Raw genomic sequence first — 20418 nt, forward strand, 5'->3', positions numbered from 1 at the left:
TTGTCACGTTAAACTGCGAAAGTTTATGCAATAGGAATATAATATCTTGTGTATTATTTAAGAGCGGTGTTCGTATTGCAAGAGGCAAGTCATGGTATGTGCATACTACCGTCCCAGTAAGCTTAAGAATTTATAAATCCAAAATAAATCAGTTTGGATAAAAAACAGATTAAGAATGGTCTTTGATTTAAAATAGGCTGTACAATATAAAGGTTATATAGGTCAGCATAGGCCTATATAACTATATGTAGCCTAAGCAACAAAACATGTCATAAGTATGAAGTTTAAAAGTTCCGGATGTTGTTAGCACTGTCTATATAAAAAAAATATTTATGTAGCAAATATCGAATTGCGTGAGGATCGAGTTTGTGCAAGAATCGAGTTATTACTATATATAACATATATTTATACATATAAAACATTACTTAAAAAAATATATTTCAAATTTATAAAATTTTGGCGTTCTGTTTTTCATTTTGTGTTTAAAACAAAAAACCAATTTTTGAAAATATCAGCTGAATTAAATATTAATTAAAACTATTAAAAATAAATGGTTCATTAAAGAAATAATATTAAAAAAAAAATAATATAAAATATTTAAAATATTTTAATAGAATAAAACAGAAAAAAAAATATGCCAATTGTTGTACACTGAAGATGGACTACGTGGTAGTATGAAATATTTTGGTCTAATTATATTAAATAAATAAAATAATAAGTATACAAAATAAATATTTATTAATTTTTATTTGCACAAATAATTTAATAATAAATAAAATGTCGATAGAAATCATATCAAATTATGAACTATTTTTTTTTCAGATAAAAATAAGCAAAAAATTGTAGAAGTAAATACGATATGCAAATAAACTTTCAGGTAATCAAATAACAACAAAACATGATTTAGAAAAGAAATTATAAAAAAAATACTTACATTTAATTAACCAAAATTAGTAAAAACCAAAAGAAAAATCAAAAACAACTAAAAATTGTAATATTATTTTTTTTTTATTATAATTTTCATTTACAATTTTTGCTTAAATTCATAAACGTATATATTTGTTAAATATATATTTCATAAACATTAATTTGAATACCACATTTTTATAAGAAATGCATTAATTACAATTTTTACATTATAACAAAATAATTATAGAAAATCAACTCATTTGTTTAGATGGCATTCCATAACATAAATATTTTCGCTTTATTATTTAATTATTAAATATTAACACACAAAGAAAATAAAAAATAAAAATAAAAACAAAAATTCATGTATAGAATTTGAGCTTAGTTTTAATACAGCTACTTATATAAAATTTTTACACATATATAAATATTAAAGTTTTTTTTTCTTAATAAATTAAAGGAAATGCATTTTTATACTAAAACTTAATTTTAATATTTACAATTGTTTTGTTTTCTTTGCTTAAAATCTTATTAATTATTACCACTTAAGAAGATTTTTCTAGCTCTTCCAGAAATCTTATGCTAACTTACAGGATATACAATAAATCAACTAAAATAAATATTTTACAAAGAAATTATTTTTAAATGAGGTTTTAATTCAAAATTTTGATATTTATTCGATTTTGCAATTTTGTATCTTGTTTTTCTGTTGTTAAATACAATTTTTTAAATACAATTCTTTAATTTCAATTTGTTGTTAAATTTATGGCTTAGCATTTGGCAGTGGCATTTATTTTTTATTTATCCGTAAAGTTCGATTTCGTCGTTTGCTCTTTTCCTTTTATATAAAAAATAATTAAATCAGTCTATTTTAAAAATAAGTAAGAAAATTTTTATTTGTTTTATAATTTACTGAGCATTTAATGCTCAAAATTATTATTTTTGCTTTAATGAAATGTCAAAATTAACTATTTTTATTGCAACTAAAATTTTTAACAGTGTATTTATTTATTTTTTTTATTGTTGTATTTTTTTAATTTGTGCTTTTGTATTGATAAAAGAAGTTAAATGTTTTTTTTTGGACTAGAATTTATGAATATGTTTCATTTTCTTAATATTTTTAAAAACATTCTACAACTATAAAATATAATATATGGCGGCTTGTCTTATTTTATTTTAAAAATAAAATTTAACAAAAGTAGCGCTCCAGTCAAATTTCGTAGAAGTCAATTGCTTTAGTAAATTCATAAAATAGATATTTTAAATTATTTTTTTTTGTTTTAATTGTTTACAATTGACTAAAACTACTTGTTGATACCCAGTGCGCTGTATCTGGTCGTACCATTAACTATATTGGGCCATAGTCGCTTAGTGCTTGGCCCGGATGCTGTGAGCCAGGCCCTCCGGGTAATGTTACTACCACTGCTACAGCGCGTGAATCAATAACAGAACCCGGAGCAGTATTATGTCCATTGCCATTGCCACCACCATTGCCGCCGCCACCATATACATTACCTGGTGTTGCGCCACCATTACCTGTACCTACACCCCCTAAGCTAGTTCCATGTAACATGCTGCCAGGAGGAGCCCCAACACCCATACCGCCAACTGTACTATTGCTCATACCTGCCGTGCTCATTAGAGTACCGTGTCCGCCTAGCACGCTGCCACCGCCAATTGTACTGCCGCCGCCGCCTCCCATGGTTGAAGCTCCACCTGACTCTCCATGTCATACGTGACTTGCTGCTGGTTGCTTAAGTACATGGTGGTGCAAATGGTGGTGGCTGGTAGATGCTACCGAAGCACCACCAGCTTGTGTATATGGTGTGGCTAAAAGTGAACCAGCAGCTGAGCCAACTGGCATTCCCATACCTGAACCGGCATATGGATGTGGTATTGGTGGACGTTGCTTAATAAGCGCTTGATTAGCACCAGTACGATCTGGTTGTCCAAATAGTCTACGCCAGAAACGATTCCAACTTTCAAGAGTTTTACCCGACCATATCCAAACACCTGATGTTATACCTACTGCCAAAGCCATAAAATATTTTAACATGAGCACAGAGTAAAGTGGTTTTTTTCCAGGTCCTTTGACTTGTGCACACGGACATGCTAGTGCTCTTATCCAATCCTCAAAATACGCCGCTTCATAGAGATGACACCCAATTACAATAGTTGCTGGGACGGTATAAAGGACGGAAAAAATACCAATGCGTATCATGAGTTTTTCCAGTTTATCAGCTTTGACGCCAGCGCCAACACCGCCTTGCTGCTTAATCACAGAGCGTATGCGAAACAGTGACACGAATCCAGCCATGAGAAAAGTGGTGCCAATAACCAAATACACGAATAATGGTGCCAAAACAAAAGTTTTCAAATGATCAGGATTTAGATTGCCAACATAGCAGATGCCTAAAATTGGATCTCCATCGACAGCAGAAAGCAATAACACAGCCACGGATTGAACAGTGGGTATGAGCCAAGCCGCAAGGTGGAAATATTGCGAATGTTTTGTGATTGCTTCATTGCCCCATTTTAAGCCAGCTGCCAAAAACCAGGTGAAGCTCAATACAACCCACCATATAGAAGAAGCCATGCCGAAAAAGTATGTCAACAAAAAGACCAGTGTGCATGAATGTGGTCCTGTCGAACTTTCCTTCAGCAAACGCCCATCGCACGCAATTTCTTCATTTTGTAGAAAATTTTTCGAGAGGTAACCCACAGCAACCATAAAGTAACAAGCCGACAAAAAAACAATTGGTCGTTCTGGATACTTAAACCTTTCTGTGTCTATGATGAATGTTGTTAGTGTCATGAGCGTGCTGCAAAAACATAGGCCCGACCAGAGTGCTATCCAAATGCCGGCGAACTCCTTTTCGTCGTTTGTGAAGAACGGCCCCTTGCATGGAATGGCGCAATTTTGAACGCCGGCGATTCTTGCCACAGTCGAGTTGATGAACCAAGGATGATGCATTGGTGGCTGTTGCATCAATGCGTCTTTCCCCAGGAGTATCAACGGTGGACGACATGTGCATGTGCATTCCTTTGCGTTTGTTCTTTCTCCTAGGGAATTTTGGCAGTTTTTTGGATTTTTACCTTTGCATTTTTGTGAAGAGCCAGAACCAGATTGTTTACGTTTGCCGCCACTACTGCCCGAACCAGTACCCATACTAGAATCTCTACCTGAACCACTGCTGCCGCTGCCACTGCTACCAGATTCAGTATACGAAGGTTGTTCCATGCAGAGATTTTCCGGATCACCGTGGAAGGGCAAATGTTCACATGCCATACGTTCAGGCCATTCAAAACTGTACTGTTGCATTATAGGCGCACAACCAGCACGCGCACGTTCACATACTGATCGACAAACAGGTAAGGGCTTGTGATAATCCTCGAGGCATATAGGCGTATACATGGAGCAAAGGAAAAATTTCAGATCTGGTGAACATTTTATTTCAACTAATGGCCAAAATTGATGTACTTCCAAGCCCGCTTCTTCTTGCGTCTCATGATTCATTTCATTCGGAAACGTAGTCATATTATAACCAATACCGCGACACATTGGTATGGTGATTTCTTCACAACGCGAATTCGGATCCTTCGGCATGACAGGCACAGCATAACCAGGCGCCGGACTTACTTCCATACCATGTGAGCCCATGCCCATGCCCATGCCCATATGTCCATTACTGCCTAATCCACCACTATTCTCGCCCATATGTTGCAGGCCGTCGGCGTGACTGCTACGTGTATGCGCAAGCAGCAGCAGCAGGAGGAGGAAGGGACACATGCCGATAAGTTTGAATGAGTTTAAACGCTGCCGCGCGTTGCAATGCGTGTGCGTTTTATGTGTGAAGGACATCTTATGTTTATGTTCTGCTTTGAATATTGTTAGAGCTTTTGAGCGACAAAAGCTGCAATTTCGAGTACGTTTTTTATAGTTGAGCTGATCTGACGTTGGGATAAATCCCACGTAGAATGTCGACAATATTATGTTCAACACAAATTATATTTTGTGTGCAATTTTTTTTTTTGGTATTCCAATGAAGAGCACTTCACTTCCGTCGTTGTTATTGTTGTACACAACTGCACGTCAAATAAACAGTTTTCGAGTGTTAAATATTGCCTGGAAAAAGAAAAAAAAAAAAGCATTATATACTGGACATGTGACATTGTGCAGAATAAACAAAAAAAAAACTTTTATTTAAAGTGACATAAAAAAAGTTAAATTAAAACTTTTGTCTAAAGAATGTCAATTGAATTGATCCTAAAATAACAAATGTACATTAAGTGGTGGTGGAGAATTTCTCCTTGGAGATGACTGTCGTTTCTTTCTCATTAACCACTGGACAGCAACATCATTCTGCTTCATTTGTTTTAATTTAAAGTAAACATTTGGCACTTGGCGATATGTGACCGTAGTTGAGATCTACGCACATGAAGTGCGTTGATTGTGGAAGTTGGTTTCATCAAAACCCTTTTCCTCTTACTTTGATTGCAGTTGCTTTCCAAAGAATATGAAAATAAATAATAGAATGTGATGTGGTGTGGAGTGGTTGATAAATGCACAAAGCAAGTGTGAATGGTAGTAGCTCGGCTGGCTGAACGGTTGAACGGCTGTCAGACTGACCATATGCCTGAACATCAATCAAAATCAGTGATTTTTATTAAATTTGACAGCTATAAACGGTTGCAGTTATACAGACTTTATTGCTGGTGTTAGTGGTAGTCTCGATGAAACCTTTCACAGTTTCAGACTGTGATACTGATTCTGGTCGTGTTTCCATTGGTGATGCTACTAATACTGTGATAAGTGTTGAAATTGTGACTGATTGCGAATGTGCTGAATGTGTTGAACAGCAAATAAATTAATAAAATTGAAACACTTGTGGCAAGTTGTCTAGCAAATAAACTATTGACTGGTAAATTCAATTTATTGCTTTTAAATGAAAACTCCATTTATGTATAAATACGTTTAATGGATATTAACCCAGACATCTACTAAGTAATAAAGAAGCGAATAAGGAACTCAATGTTACTATTTAAGATAATTTTTTCATTAAATTTATTGCTTCATAAAAAATTGAATTAAAGGACTTTGAAATGAATTTATATTTCTTACAAATATTTTTATTATAAGCTATAAAAAAAAAAATAAAAAAATTAATAAAAATGTTGAGCTTATAAAAAACCTGACAACAGTTTACAATTATTCTTTAAAAGAGTTTTAAATAGTGTCAAGATACACTCACTGAGGCCACTCAGTACTTTTGCCCAAGTCACAGCTACTATCTACTATCTACTATTTTTTATTTTTCATTTTTGCTGATGCTGCACTGCTTAATTCAGCTGAACTTGAGGCAGCTGTTGCCTGAAAAGCTGTCAAAATTCTTTTCTCAATGTTGACGCTTGAGTCACACCGAGCAAACATATTGTATTCCACTTTCCTTCTTTAAGGGTGGCAGAAAAAAAATGGAAATTTGAGCGGTACAAGTTTCATTGCAATGTGGATAACGCCACCACCACCACCGCCGCTCACAACAATTTCCAACTTCCTCATCATCATGAACATAAGGCGCAGCATTGCTCTACTTCTGCTTCAATTTGGGGGTGTTCGATGGGATGCTGAGATGTTTATTGTTACTGTACACCGAATACGGACTCCGTTTGCTGTATGCTGTGCCTTGTCAACCCCTCCCTGCTCAGCTTTGTCAAATTGGAGTGAATATTTAAATTGTTGAAATGAATGAATGACATTTTAATTAATAACGTTTGTTGACAAATAAAGTAACTTAAGCGATGTTTGAGTTGATTGGATATTTTCTTAGGCTTATAAAAACAAGGTGGAGGAGTGCTTATATTCTAACCTATATAAAATTATAATTAATTAAATAAATATAGCATGTATACATTTAAATTTTATTTAAGTGCTGAAACCTAAAACCAACATATGTGTTCATAATGGTTCTCTTAAATTTTTTTTTTTCCTCATGTAAGAAGTAAGAATTGTTGTGGGAAATAAAAGAGGATCCTTTAAGTATTTGGGTTTTATGATCCTTTCGTAGGATAAACTTGTATTAGTATTATTAATTATTATAACAACTTAAGGTTTATTAAGATTTTTTAACTCATTTTAATCTAAATTGCATATTCATTAGAGTTGCTACTTCAAGTTAGGAAACAAAGCTACAGATTTTAAATTGTTTACATGTTTTTAAAATAAGATTTTAGTTAAAATATGAGATATAATGCAAAACACAATACTACTAGTTGGCTGTTTTAGAAACAGATTCCCGACAAATATCAGTTAATATAAACTTTTTTATAAAAAGACGATTTAGGTAAATGCCCAAGTATTGAAGGGTTTTAGCATTATTTTGAATGATATGTATTAAATCATGACCTATTTGAAAATTATTTTTTATTATTTTTTCTATATAGCAACATAAGCTTTATTAAAGGTTTTAGATGGTTTTACCCCATGGGTTCTCAATAATACGGTATCACAATGGGCCTATAAGCCTAAGTGGATCGCCGGTATAACCTAACCTAACCTATCTAAAATCTTTAGCAAATTCTTTATTCCAATCAAACTAGGTTTGGGAATGCTTTCAACTTCTTAATACTCTATCATCGAGGAACTATGTTACCTTAATGTGTGTACCGGGATATGAGGTTAATAAAATGGTAAAGAAAGATGCATATAATTCTTTAATTGAATTAGAACCCTTCTTCGGGGTAACAAATAGCATCACATAAAACTTCATATGTGAACGGAAGAAACGAAATTTACTTGAACACTGGAGAGCCCAAATAGATTGCCCAATGCGGCAATTAGAAAGATTCATTGATCCTGAACAAATTAAAGTTGACGCTATCAACGATATTAAACTTTACATTGAACTTTTTACAGGATACTGTAGACTCAATTAGCACATGAAGAAAATAAGTGGGATAGAAAGTGATAACAAAACATATTCTATGCAACTGTCCAGCGGCGACAAGACGTATACTTTACTACATTGGAAGTGGGATCTTGGTCGCAAATCAAATAGGTACAAAAACTAACCCCACAGCAATTACGAGATTTATAAATGGTCTAGATCTTTTAGGTCGGGGTGCATTTATAGCTTATTATTTAATAATAATAAATACTCTTTGAAGTATTAAATACTAACAACTAAAATAAGAAATAATCAGATTGTACTAGCTGCCAGTGAACGGACCACTGCGACTGCCTAACTGAACAGAAGACAGTCCGTCTTTTCAATGAAAACGAAAATATCAAGTGTTGGGAACATCCAAACATCGGACGACAATGGGAACTCCCGAACCAGTAGTTTTTCCTGGAAATTTTTTGTTTAGTAAATACTAAACAACTAAGCAATACTTTGTAATATCGAATTTTTTAAGCAAATTATGATTTTATGTTTCATTCATTTTTCATAAGATTGATTTACTTTTTATTTGAACCTGAGGATAAAATATCTGAGTTACTTTAGTTAAGTAAATTACGTTAAAGGTTTTTCAATATATTTTTTTATGATTCTGTTTTTTCGAACTGTAAGCATTATATATCCATGTTTTTCCTGTTTTTTTTTGTTTTACCATTATACCATTATATATATTTCTTTTAAATTATAATTTCTCCTTACTAATTGCATAAGTGCAGTCAATGCTTTTGAAACCTCTTGAAGCGGACTGCATTGCTTAGAAAGCCTTTATTGAATCGATTTTTCTAATTATTTTCAAGTAAGTTAAGTAAGCAGCAAAAGGTAAACACTTCAATTAATGTTGAATAAAATTTCGAAATACTTCAAATACAATAAACGTGCAAGATCTACCGAAACCGTACTTAACACGCATGTGAACTTGTTTAAAAAATGCTCATTATTGAATATTTTTGCTGGTCATTTTATTGTTTTTTTTTCGTAATATTATCTTGGCATACATGATTATACTATACTATTAAATATAAAACGCTAGAGATTATGTCTAATGTTTAACGAGTCATATAATCAAATTTAAGTTCAAAGTTTATACATATAATTGATAAAAAAATTTAAGATTCATTACATTTTTACTATTATGTAGTCTATAAAAATGAGATAAGAATAATAAAAAATTATAATTAGAAATAAGTTCATAGGTTAAAGTCAGGTATGTACAGGTACATATGTACAGGTTTGTCCATTTTGTGGTTCTAGCGGTGAAGGTTTCCACAAAAATTTATTTTAATATATTGATTGTACTCGTAACTTGATATATACAACACTTAAATCTGTTCCATGGAATATATCACAGTATGTGATCCTTTTGAAGTTATAGTCTGAGGCAAGCAACCGCAATAATATAGCTCTGTCGTGACTTAACGGATGTTAGTTGTCAAACTGTCATGTCATATATAAACTTTGTGTAACCCATCATAAAAAAATTTCTTGACAATAAATCGTGTGATATTGGTAATCAGCTCATATCACCAAAACGTAGTGATCAGGACTGACAGTTTTTGTCACGCCTTCCTCATTTAAAAAACTCATGGGTATGTTAACTGAAAATGGCAACACTTGAAATAGGTTTATGGTCAGTTTTGTTTTAATTCATTACTGTACAGCTAACACCAAGACAGGAATATTACTGGATTAAGCACAGGGTTGTTAACCGACAATTAATTATTTTGAAGTATTACTTCGAATGTTTGTCTTCAATACAACTTCCAACATTTACACATAATTTTTTGGAAGATGGGATTTTGTTAATGATAAGTAAAGTTTAATAATAATACAGAAAAGAAAAGAAGTTATGAGGGTTCTGGACTAGTGAGATATATATAACCATAGTATATTGTTGGTGTCAGAAATTGCACATAATTGAATGAAAGCCACTCAAAAGGTTAGCAAGTCTTTTGCTGGGTATATACTAATATAAGACTAATATCGGAGAGAAAGCCGAACAGCATATTCAACGCAAAGCCGATGACAACCAGGCACAGAGGTAGGTTAAGAACAAGATGGGATGAGAACGTGTATGGTGATGCAAAAACGATTGGAGTACTGAACTGGAAGAGAGCAGCAGAAGATAGTGACAGATGGAGGCAGATCGTGAGGGAGACCAAGATTCATACTGGACTGTAGTGCCAAATAAGAAGGAAACTAATATTGGACCTTCCAAAGATCAAAGCCCAAGAATCATAAATGATGTGACTGGAACAAAAATGACTTGTGTCTCTTTCTGCAGACCAACCCTGTTGAGAGTTGATATGTAATAGATTTTGATAATCGTTGCTTTGCTGCTGGTTTAATATTCTGATTTAAATGTAGGTGTAAACATTTCCTGCTTATTTAAGGCATGGAATTTTGTACTGTCCGAAAAAATTTGGAACATCTGAACATTAATAGTTACTAATAAATTTTTCTTTACACTATTTTAGCACATTAAAAACACTATTAGTTAGTAACACGAGGAGCTTCTAATTACATAAAATTCTGTACTCTATTTTTATGGCTTGTACTTGTTAGACTACTTAATGTCTAGTTTCATCTGTGTATCTAGTCGTGCTTAGCCTATCGTAAAAAGTTTAGTTATCTTTATTTAGCTAAGTCAATAATTACTTATTTTTGTTAATAATCCGTTGAAAATCATTTGAAAACATATCTCTATTATACATGCCAGTATATTCTCGTACATATACGGTTGTGCTTACTTGAGCAAATGCAACCATATAGGTATAAGAGCATATACAGAAAATGTTTGGTTACAATTTCAGTGAATAACTAAAACTATTAGTTTTAATTAAATTTGCACGCAGCATCAGTTCCATATGTTCAAATCTGTAAAGGAACGTGTAATTTGTAGTTCGTATCGGTTAATGAGGCAAACTTAAGTACCTGAAACTGATGTGCAATTTCGCAGGCAGGCTGGCAGGAAGGATAGTTGCCTTTCAAAATATTTATTTCGTGTTTAGTGTTTTAAATTTTTTATTTAATTGCAATTTTGTGTGTGGAAACACATCTGTGCTCGAAAAAAAAAAAATAATACAAAAACAAAAAAGGTTTTATGGCACAAAACAAAATTTATGTTAAAATTATGCATTGCCTTAGCAAAGCTGACTCAAAGGCTAGCAAATATGCACTATAAACTTTTCAAAATCTACTGCCGAGAACTCTTAATGCTTCTTAACTTTTTAATTTAAAAAGTAACACAAAAACATCAAAGCTTAATCCACACAAAAATGCAAAAAATTCAACAAAATGCTGGAAAACCGTGCGGCGAAGAGACCGGCTCAATGAGCACGAGTACTGAACCAGGCAGTCGGAGCAGTCGGAGTGCAAATGTAAAATCTGTTGCGAAATGCACGAGTTCGTAGGAAGCGGCTTGAGCAGGATAGGATGGTTAGTCGGTAGTAGGTTGATTATGTAGCGAAAAGTAACGCGTAATACAAGCAGTTGGATTGGGTGGCTGGGAGTGCAACGTGTGCTGCAGTCTACTACCGAGTAAATCTTTTACCATTTAAATGTCAATGATTTTAATGGGCGGACGCGCAAAACTCTTACAAACAAAAATGCCGCGTACAAAGGCAAGAAACAAAAACTCGAAAAAACAAGCCTTAATACGAGGAAAACGCACCGATATTGTTGGAACTGTTGCAGTCTAGCTGGAGATATACATATATACATATACAGAATTAACCGTACATATATATATGTACATACATTGTAATAATGTTCTTAGTTCTTACTGTTTCCATGTTGTTGTTGTTGTTGTTGTTTAGTTGTGTTGTTATTGTAGTTGTTGTTGTGGTTGTTGCTGATGCTGATGATGATGAATGGAAATTTAACACAGCGCAACTTGCTGCACGCAGCAATGTAGTGCAAAGCTGTAAATGTGCTGTATTCGTAAGGTCATAGAACTTGTTGTCTGGGGGGTATAAAAATAAAAACAAAAAAAAAAAAATAAATAAATAAATAATAAGAGAAAAAAAGTTTTTCATTTTCGCTTTTTGCGGCAACAGCACAAACACTAAACACCCACAACTGAGGTGTATTAGTTAACAAAAACAGGCTCCCAATATTCCTCCTCCGTAGTAGTATTGTTTATACGAGGAGTAAACACTCTCTGCTGCTCTCAGGTTTCGTTCCTAGCAACGATTTACACTTGATTTTGTTCATGCACTTTGTCGATGCACTACTTCAATTCTCACTAATAATGGTCCATAGGATACTACCAATATCGCTCCCACTTTTACTCAAATATCGCAGAGAAATTGTTGAATTTATTTTACAATTTTTTTCTTTTTTTCCCGTAATTTCATTGAAAATTCTTTCAATTGCTTTTCGCGGTTGATTTTCTGATCAAAGTTGGTTGATTCCGAGTAGCATATTTTCCCGAAAGTGTTTTTGTTTATGTTTGTATAAATGTATGTTTATGAAGCCAACAAGGGTTAAAGTTCCTAGCTTTGTTCACCTTCAATCGTAAAATCGTAAAATGAAAATTGTCTTCACAAAAGGCACACAATCGCTATTGGTTTACTTTGAATTTTGAAAAGGTGAAATTTTTATTTGTACGATTGAATTTCAAATGAAAGTTTAAAATTTCCTTCAATTTTAAATTTGCAATTTTATTTATTTATTGACTTATTATGCCCTTCACACAAGTAGTGTTAAAGTGTATATTAAGTTTGTCTAAATGTTTGTAATGTGAAGTAAAGAAAAGACGTCGGATACTATATAAGTCATATCCTTATATAAGGCTTAATTATGAGTATGAGAAGATGAATGGATTTAGTTGTATCCGTCTGTTTGTATGTCGACAAATAACGCATATAAGTTTAAGAATTAATAGTCATATGAAAATTTTTATAGGAATTTTCTATGAATTCAGACAGATGAAGTTTATATATGAATGAAATCAGTTGATTCCATCATACACGTAGAAAATCTTTTGTGATGTATCTAACTATATGAATTTCGAGATATTATGAAATAATTTTTGAAATTTTTTGATGGCAAAAACAAAAAAAAGTGACATCTAGCGGTAATTATAAAATAGAATATTAAATAAGCGGGGCACTGGCTCCCAGTGAAATACATTCAGAAAGATCAAAAGAACAACTTCGGCGAACATGCCTAATCTTTTGAGTTTTTTACCAATTTTAACTAAATAGAAGATATTTCCACCTTTTATACCTTAAAAGATATGTTACATAGAATTTAAGCTATTGGGGACATTTTAACTTCGCAGGAAGTTAGGTGGAGCAGAATCCTTCTGACCCAGATTAAAACCGAAGAATTACAGATAATGTGATTATCGGCCTCCAAGCAGAGAAGGCATTCCGTTTCTAAACAAAAAAAAAATACATATTGTTAAGATGATAAAACAGCGCTGAGAACAGAGGTGTTACTATAGTTAAACGGATGCATCAGCTTTTCAGCGTCGAGCATCACGTCAATATTGACAAATCATTTATCTATCAGAGTTTTCTAGCTTCTGTTTTAATTTCATGAAAAATAAATTCCATCTTTCATATTAATTAATGTAAAATTGTTCATTTAAATTATTTTGTTATTTTGTTTTATGTACCTACATACATAGTTACTGGCTTAGAAAATTCTGCCTTCAAATTTAATTAAAAACTTTTCAATAAATTCTATAGACCCAACCCAGACCCAGACCACTTGACGACGTTCAACAACTGCATTGTTCAAATAATAATATTTTATTTTAACTTTATTTACTGTGTACTTTCTTAGCCACTTGATATTTGTTTCAATATTTTAGAGGCAGTGGCGATTTTAGTTTTGTTACATATTTGGCCTTGCTACTGCTGCCATGCTTGTGTTTCTTTACGAACTATCCACTTATCCGAACATTTCCACTCCTAAATGACTATGTTTACTTAATTAATACAACAGAGCACTGGCAAACGCTTCATCATGTTTTCCATGTTTGCCATGTTCGCAGCAGTGTTTGTTGCTACAACAACCACTGCTCAACTTTGCTCGAATCAAATGTGCATGTTGTCTGCTGTTTGTCCATCCGTCCATCCGTTCATCCGCCTCTGTGCGTCTACTAAAGCTAAAAATTGCGCCTCTGGCTAACTGTTAGCCAATGTGTGCATTTCGAGTACAACTCCGCTTCACTTTATCACAACTCAACGATGTTACGTACTAGTTAACAATACAAAATATCTCGAGTGAAGTGATCTTGGCGACAGACATAATGGGTGGCAACACGATGCCACGATGCTACGATGCTCCTGCCGCAGAATAAGACAGACGTGTCTTTGATACAAGAAAATCTCAATGTTTTCTTTTTTTACTTTTGTATTTTGGACAAAATTTTTACTTTCTTAAAAACAAGTTCAAGACAAACACTTCGTTCTGGCATTTCGTATGAAATAACTCTTTTTATCTTATTATTATTCTATTCATCTTTTACTGTATCGTGCTTAACGATCTTGTCTGATATTTGGCTGTGCTGCTAACTTGGTTAACAATGGATCGTGTTGTATTGAGACTATGTAAACTATTTTTTACTGTTTACTTAGGACTTCAGTGTTGACTTTGTGATGAATTGTGTTTACTTTCGTTGAAGCTCTTCTAAGTGAAGTAAAAAACTTGAAGATTTAAATTGATTATAATGAATTGCATATCTATAACATGCAGGATATTTTATGTTGCATCAATTTCCAAAACATGTTTGTCTTTAGGCGGTAAAAATGTTTGCTATCTCATTTAGTCTGAGTCTGAAAAACATCTAGAAGATTTTGCTGCACGATTCTAATGTATGTGAAGGGTAAAGGTGAAGAAAAAACTAATTTTTTAAATACAATATCTTCATCAATTCAAATTTAAACAAGATTTTTTACGTAGTTTATTATGCAAAATTTTAGTGCTCATAATTCTTATTCATACTATATGTCTTGTTAAAAAAGTAAAACAATTTTTGTAATAAAACTGCGTTAAATAAATAAATTAAATAAAAAAATTTAATACTTGGAATGAAAGTTCATACATATGAATTTAAGTAACGGCGTCGCATTCGATCCTAGTCAATACGTTTTATTGAAGTGGTGTACACTGTACAGCCATCGATCTAAGGACGCTGTGGGCTATTTTAAAATGTATTATCAAATTTAATCCTATCTTATTTAATATATTTCTATGTCAATATAGTAAAAACGTTGTTAGTAACCTCATCTTTTGGATAAATAACAAATTGGATAAATAATTAATAGTTTTTTGGGATGATATACATATTATCACAATTGCGATCATGAATTTATTAAGTTGATTTCATTTTTTTTTTTAAACTTCTCAGCTTTGGTAGTCTATTATCCAGAAAAATATTTTTAAGTTTGTATAAACTTCAACTTCTTATAATTCATAACCACTTACATAGTTACTGCCCCATGCCCGCGGTGTATTTCCTAATGACAATACTCGGATACGATGAAGGCTAGTCACCAGAGAAAACGCCAAAACGAAAAGGTATATACTAAGCTCTTTTGCTATTTCAGAAGAGAATGAGATGTGTAGGTGGATTAGCAATAGTCAAAAAATTGGAGCCCATATTCTTTTTTAAATATTTAATAGCTGTAAATCTAACATATTGTATACTAAACTACCTATAGAGATACTTCTCTATATATTCACACTTTAAAAGTTATGATTTAATAACGTTGCATACATTATGCTGAAAATTTTACTATATATAACATATAGGTTAGGTTAGAATAGAGTGTCACTCTTGCGCCCAAATTCCATTTGAGCTCATGTAATAGACCGTTGTGATACCACAGATAAGTGTTGTTTATATGCAGAATCTCTCTGATCCGTCTAAATATTACTGCTCATTTTGACATATTTATAGGTATATACATGTGTCTAATGACCAGGCTGTTTAGTTATATCTCGATAATAATTTAAACAATTTGAATTTAAAGGCAGTCGATGGTGGAGTTTTTATAACATAATAAATATTTAAAAATTAAACTAAATAAAAAAAGTTTTTGTATTTTTTTTATATAAGATTTTATTTTTCAACTTTTTGCCTTCTTGAAAATCTAATTTGAGAAGAAAAAATTTGTAAAAATCTACTTATAGTGTAGAATCTATAGAATATTTTGTTTGTAGACAACAATAGGGTTGAATACCCATTTGATCTCAGAGCATAGAAAAACAAAAAAAAAATCTATTATTGTATTAGTAACTTTTTTGCTTAAATGACACCGCAAAATACATTTAAAAAGCGGCAAATCATATTGGCAAAGTGTTTTGCCCCTTAACGGTTGTCACTTTAAATATACGATTTCCTCCCTTCTGTCAGGACGAATAATAAACAAAGCGCACAGTTTATGGAAAGAAGAAAAAAAATTATTTTTAATCCTGAACACAATTACAAATGTCAAATGTGCGTAAGACATGGAAACAAAATTAAATTTTCTACGTATTTTTATGTTTTTTGTTCATCATAACCCTCTCCGGATGAAACTAGGACGTAGTCACAAGTCCTCATGGCTTAGCATAGTAAATTTTACTAATATTTGAAGCTGCATTTGTTTAGCACACATGTGCTCCTTAAATGTATTTTGCTTTCATTTATGTGCAAAACTGGATTCGTGTCAAGTGGCAAAAAGGGTCCTTTTGGCACATGGAACAATTGAAGGGAAACTGTTACTATGAGTATTTTGACAGTTGTGCACAGTTCAAATTTTTATTAAATATTAACCGAAACATATAATTTAAGTATAAAAGTATCTGTCACAAGTAACAAGTGTTGAAGAATATTTGAGAAAATCAAATAAGCACAAATTATTGATAAGGTATTGAAATTAATAATAATTAATATTTTAATCAACTTTGTATTACGGATGCGAAAAGTGGAAAAATTAGGCCTTCATTCAATTGCGCATCGAAGTAAATGCTTAAGACAAATACTGAAAATATGGTGCCCGGAGCGCATATCCAACACCGATCTCTGGGAACGCACGGAACAAACACAAGCCGCAATTGAAAATGGTGGTTGATTGGCCACACGTTCACAAAAACATCATGCTGCATAACAAAGCAAGCCCTACGCTGAAACCCACAAGGCAGCCGCTGACCTAAAGCCCCTGCTAAAACATGGCGAAGAACTGTGGATCAGGAGCTTAAAGATACACAGTACTCCTGGAACCAAATCACGAGAGAAGTAGGCAACAGAATAGGATTTAGAGGAATCGTTGAGGCTCTATGCTTCAATTAGGAGAGAACGACAGCAGTAAGTAAGTTATATTCTAATTAACAAATATCAGAAATATAAGTATGTGATACGTAAATACGGCAAAAAAAATTATTTTGTATTAAAAAAATATATTTATCTGTATATTTTTTCTTTGTGCTTAGAACTTCAGCTTTTGGAGCTTTGTCACTGTCACGGCCTCATAACCATACCATATAAACATTTATAAATGTTTATAAACATTTTTAAACGTTTATAAACATTTCTAAATTTTTAAAATAGAATTAATTTCTTAATAATTTATTATAAATTTAATTCTTTGTTTTATTTCTTGTACGTTTTTACAGTTGCAAGATTTATTGAATGTAATTTATGTTATCATAATTGTCAGTTATTATTAATAAGTGCTTATTAGTCAAAGTTTTTAAATAAATCAAAAGAATATATTTCATACATTTTAATGAGTAATAAATTCTATTTAATAGACTTATTTGAGCGAACTCAATTGTCACATTAATTCGATGTGTTTAAGTATCAATGTAAGAAATAATATTCAAATGAGTAATAAAAAATATTTAGTAAGAATATAAATGTTAGAAATATTGTATAAAGTATGATAAAACCATTAATACTTGAAGTTTACTGATTAAAGCATAATTTTAATAACATAAATAAAAGTTGTCTAACATTATTAATTCACAAGTCATTATTAACAAGTCACAAATTATAACTTGACTTTTACTAGTCGAGATGATAGTTTTCATTCTGTGTAAAGCAGAAATCTCAAGATTATTTAATTTCTTATGTTATTTTAATCGCTTGACAATTATTCTGATATAAGTATGGTTTTCAACTGACATATGTGTGATAAACGCGGTAAATCATTTAAATTTATCTTTTATAATTCTTTGAAATTTGCTTAAAAATTCAATTTTCTAAGCTTAATAAATTCGCTGAATGACATCAGAGTGTGCGAATGACAGATTAAGCTTATAAACTTAGGTATGCAATTCGGTCAGATTAATGATTAATATATTACAGATTCTTGAAAAATTGCATATAAAATGTGTTTTATTTAAAGTCAGACAGGAGCTGACTTAAAATCATTAATAATAATCTTTAAAATTAAATTTTTTTTTATTATTTGAAACATAATATGTTTCATTTGATTACGACTAGGACTAGTTCAAGTACAAAGAACTATCAAGCTATCAAACTATCAAATTGTCATATTGTCAAAGACTTAGTGCTAATAGAGTAGTAATCTAAATTATTATTAGACCACTAATTCAGAAGTAGATTTGAAGGCTTTGTTCGTTTAAGTCTCCTCATCAGGCCATCTGTCTAATACAGATGGTTGACTGTCTCGTTTGGATGCTGTTGTAATCGTTTTTGTTGCTTTACCGCGAACTTTTGAATTATTGCAGCCACAAATTCGATCTTGAAGTCCCGATGGAGGTCAGTATTTAAATGAAAATGAAAATAAAAATATTAATCTATTAAATCTATTTTTTTTCTGCCCTGTTCTTGAGGGTCCTTTTCTTTTTTTGACTGAACAAAATTCCTTAATTCAGCAAAATAAAGGACAGCTAAATGTATAGCCTTAAATAGGGAAGTGCGACCTTCCGTATGCTGACCACTGTGGTCCATTTTGGAAATCCTTTTAGTCTGCATATAAACAGCGCTAATTTGTGAAATTACAACGGGTCATTATTAGAGCTGAAGCGGAGTTTGGGCACAAGGCCACCATTCCAACCTAACCCAACCTATTGTTTTTTTAATTTAATTAATTTTTAAGTAAAAAATTTAACAATACAGATCACAGTAGAGGCTCACAAATTCAAATTGTCCAGAAATTAGAACTAAACAATTTCAATACACTGCATGCACTAAAAGCTTTAAAAATACTTTAGTTTATATTAAAGTTATATGGGTTTGTTAGTACTTTGTTTCAAAAAAAAAAATAAAGGAGAGAATTCCCAAAATGCGGACTTTAATGAAATATAATCAGAAATGCAAGTTCAAGATGGATCTGATTATGAGTTCAACACCGATAACGAAACTTTAAATAACGTGAAGATGATCACCAAACCAGCAAATAATAAAGATTGATTTCAACTGTAAAATAAAGTATTTATAAAGAGTTTTAATTTTTTGTTAATTTCTTTGTAGAAATAAAAAAGTCCAGAAATTAGCACTACCCGAAAACCAAGTGGTTCTAACTTGGGAGCCTCTATTGTACTAATTTAATTAGTAAAAATTTGTGAATATATTTTAAAAAACTTGAATTGCCACAAATTCTTTGTAACACATGCAGAAGAAATAAGTTTAAATTGAAGTATTATTTAATAAAAAAATTCTATTAATTTTCTACTCTTTATTATCCTTTTAATGTGTAAGTCATTTTTATAGTAATCGATTATTTTATGGGAAATGCAGCGCTAAAGGCTGTTGTATAAAAACCCAACCTCAAAACGGTAGCAAGAAAAGAAGTCCTCACAACAATCCTTTGACAAAATAACAAACACAGTCATAAAGTAGAAATGGCATAAAAAAAGAGAAGAAAAGAAAAAAAATAATGGCGGAAAGTTTATATAAAAAAGCAGAAAATTATATTTGTGAAATGACATTTCATAGCTTTTTTATGCTTTCTTGTTTGTTTGTTTGTGTGAGTAACAGTGCGCCATGTTGCTGCTTGACTGGTAACTGGCTTATTTGTCGCCATTTTATATTTTATTAACCGCCGACATAGTTAATTTTTATTGCAATTATGTATGTAAACGTATCGGCGCAGAGCTGCATTTAAGAGGAAATTAAATTGTTTATGCCTTTACTGTTAACATATAAATAAATTTTCCTTAAAGTTTTTATACGGATATATATTAAATATAAACTGCGGTCGGCAGGTATTAACTTTAAGAAAAGCAAATAAAGATTTTTATTGGAATTGCATTATTTCTGGGTTGGTTTTCAGCTTTTATATTTGTAAAGTTTACGACGTGTGGGGTTGGTTGGTTGTACATGAATTAATTAAGTTTCATGAGTGTCCAAATTTAAGTTGGAATATTTGTGGTCGTGTTGCTGACAACAGTGATAATTAATGATATATTTAATTTAACTTCTTTTCTTTTTTGCTGAATATATTTTTATGCTCTTTTTCTGTGCTGTTCTCTTGTTAATATTGTCATTGTGGAATTTTTTTTGTTTTTTTGGCAAATTATACTCGTTAAACATAAAAGAGAACATACTTAAATGGTATTTCGGACGCAAAAGACATAGAGAAAATAG

At 31.9% G+C, this 20418-nt stretch overlaps 3 protein-coding genes across 3 annotated transcripts in view; 1 reads left to right on the plus strand and 2 right to left on the minus strand.

The window, feature by feature from the left end:
* Nucleotides 1-1959: 1959 nt before the first annotated feature.
* Nucleotides 1960-2634, minus strand: LOC119668467 (acanthoscurrin-1-like). The gene has a single exon (XM_038077976.1). The coding sequence runs from the start codon at nt 2609-2611 to the stop codon at nt 2258-2260; it is 354 nt and encodes a 117-aa protein (XP_037933904.1). The 5' UTR covers nt 2612-2634; the 3' UTR covers nt 1960-2257.
* LOC119668466 (frizzled-2) overlaps nt 2618-20418 on the minus strand; it is a 32565-nt gene continuing 14764 nt past the window's right edge. Inside the window, exon 2 of the mRNA XM_038077975.1 lies at nt 2618-5035. Coding sequence (XP_037933903.1) covers nt 2639-4771 — 2133 coding nt within the window. The 5' untranslated portion in view covers nt 4772-5035 and the 3' untranslated portion in view covers nt 2618-2638. The remainder of the gene's footprint in view (nt 5036-20418) is intronic.
* The window catches only part of LOC119685958 (glycosyltransferase 25 family member-like), a 38526-nt gene continuing 28105 nt past the window's right edge, over nt 9998-20418 (plus strand). Inside the window, exon 1 of the mRNA XM_038100382.1 lies at nt 9998-10170. Within this exon, the coding sequence (XP_037956310.1) occupies nt 9998-10170 (173 nt within the window). The remainder of the gene's footprint in view (nt 10171-20418) is intronic.

Source organism: Teleopsis dalmanni, chromosome 1, assembly GCF_002237135.1.
Source record: "Teleopsis dalmanni isolate 2A chromosome 1, ASM223713v2, whole genome shotgun sequence".
Taxonomy (NCBI): Eukaryota; Metazoa; Arthropoda; class Insecta; order Diptera; family Diopsidae; genus Teleopsis; species Teleopsis dalmanni.

Bases quoted from the DNA above. Each gene is read 5' to 3' on its own strand.
- LOC119668467 (XM_038077976.1), bottom strand. From the start codon at position 2,611: ATGGGAGGCGGCGGCGGCAGTACAATTGGCGGTGGCAGCGTGCTAGGC.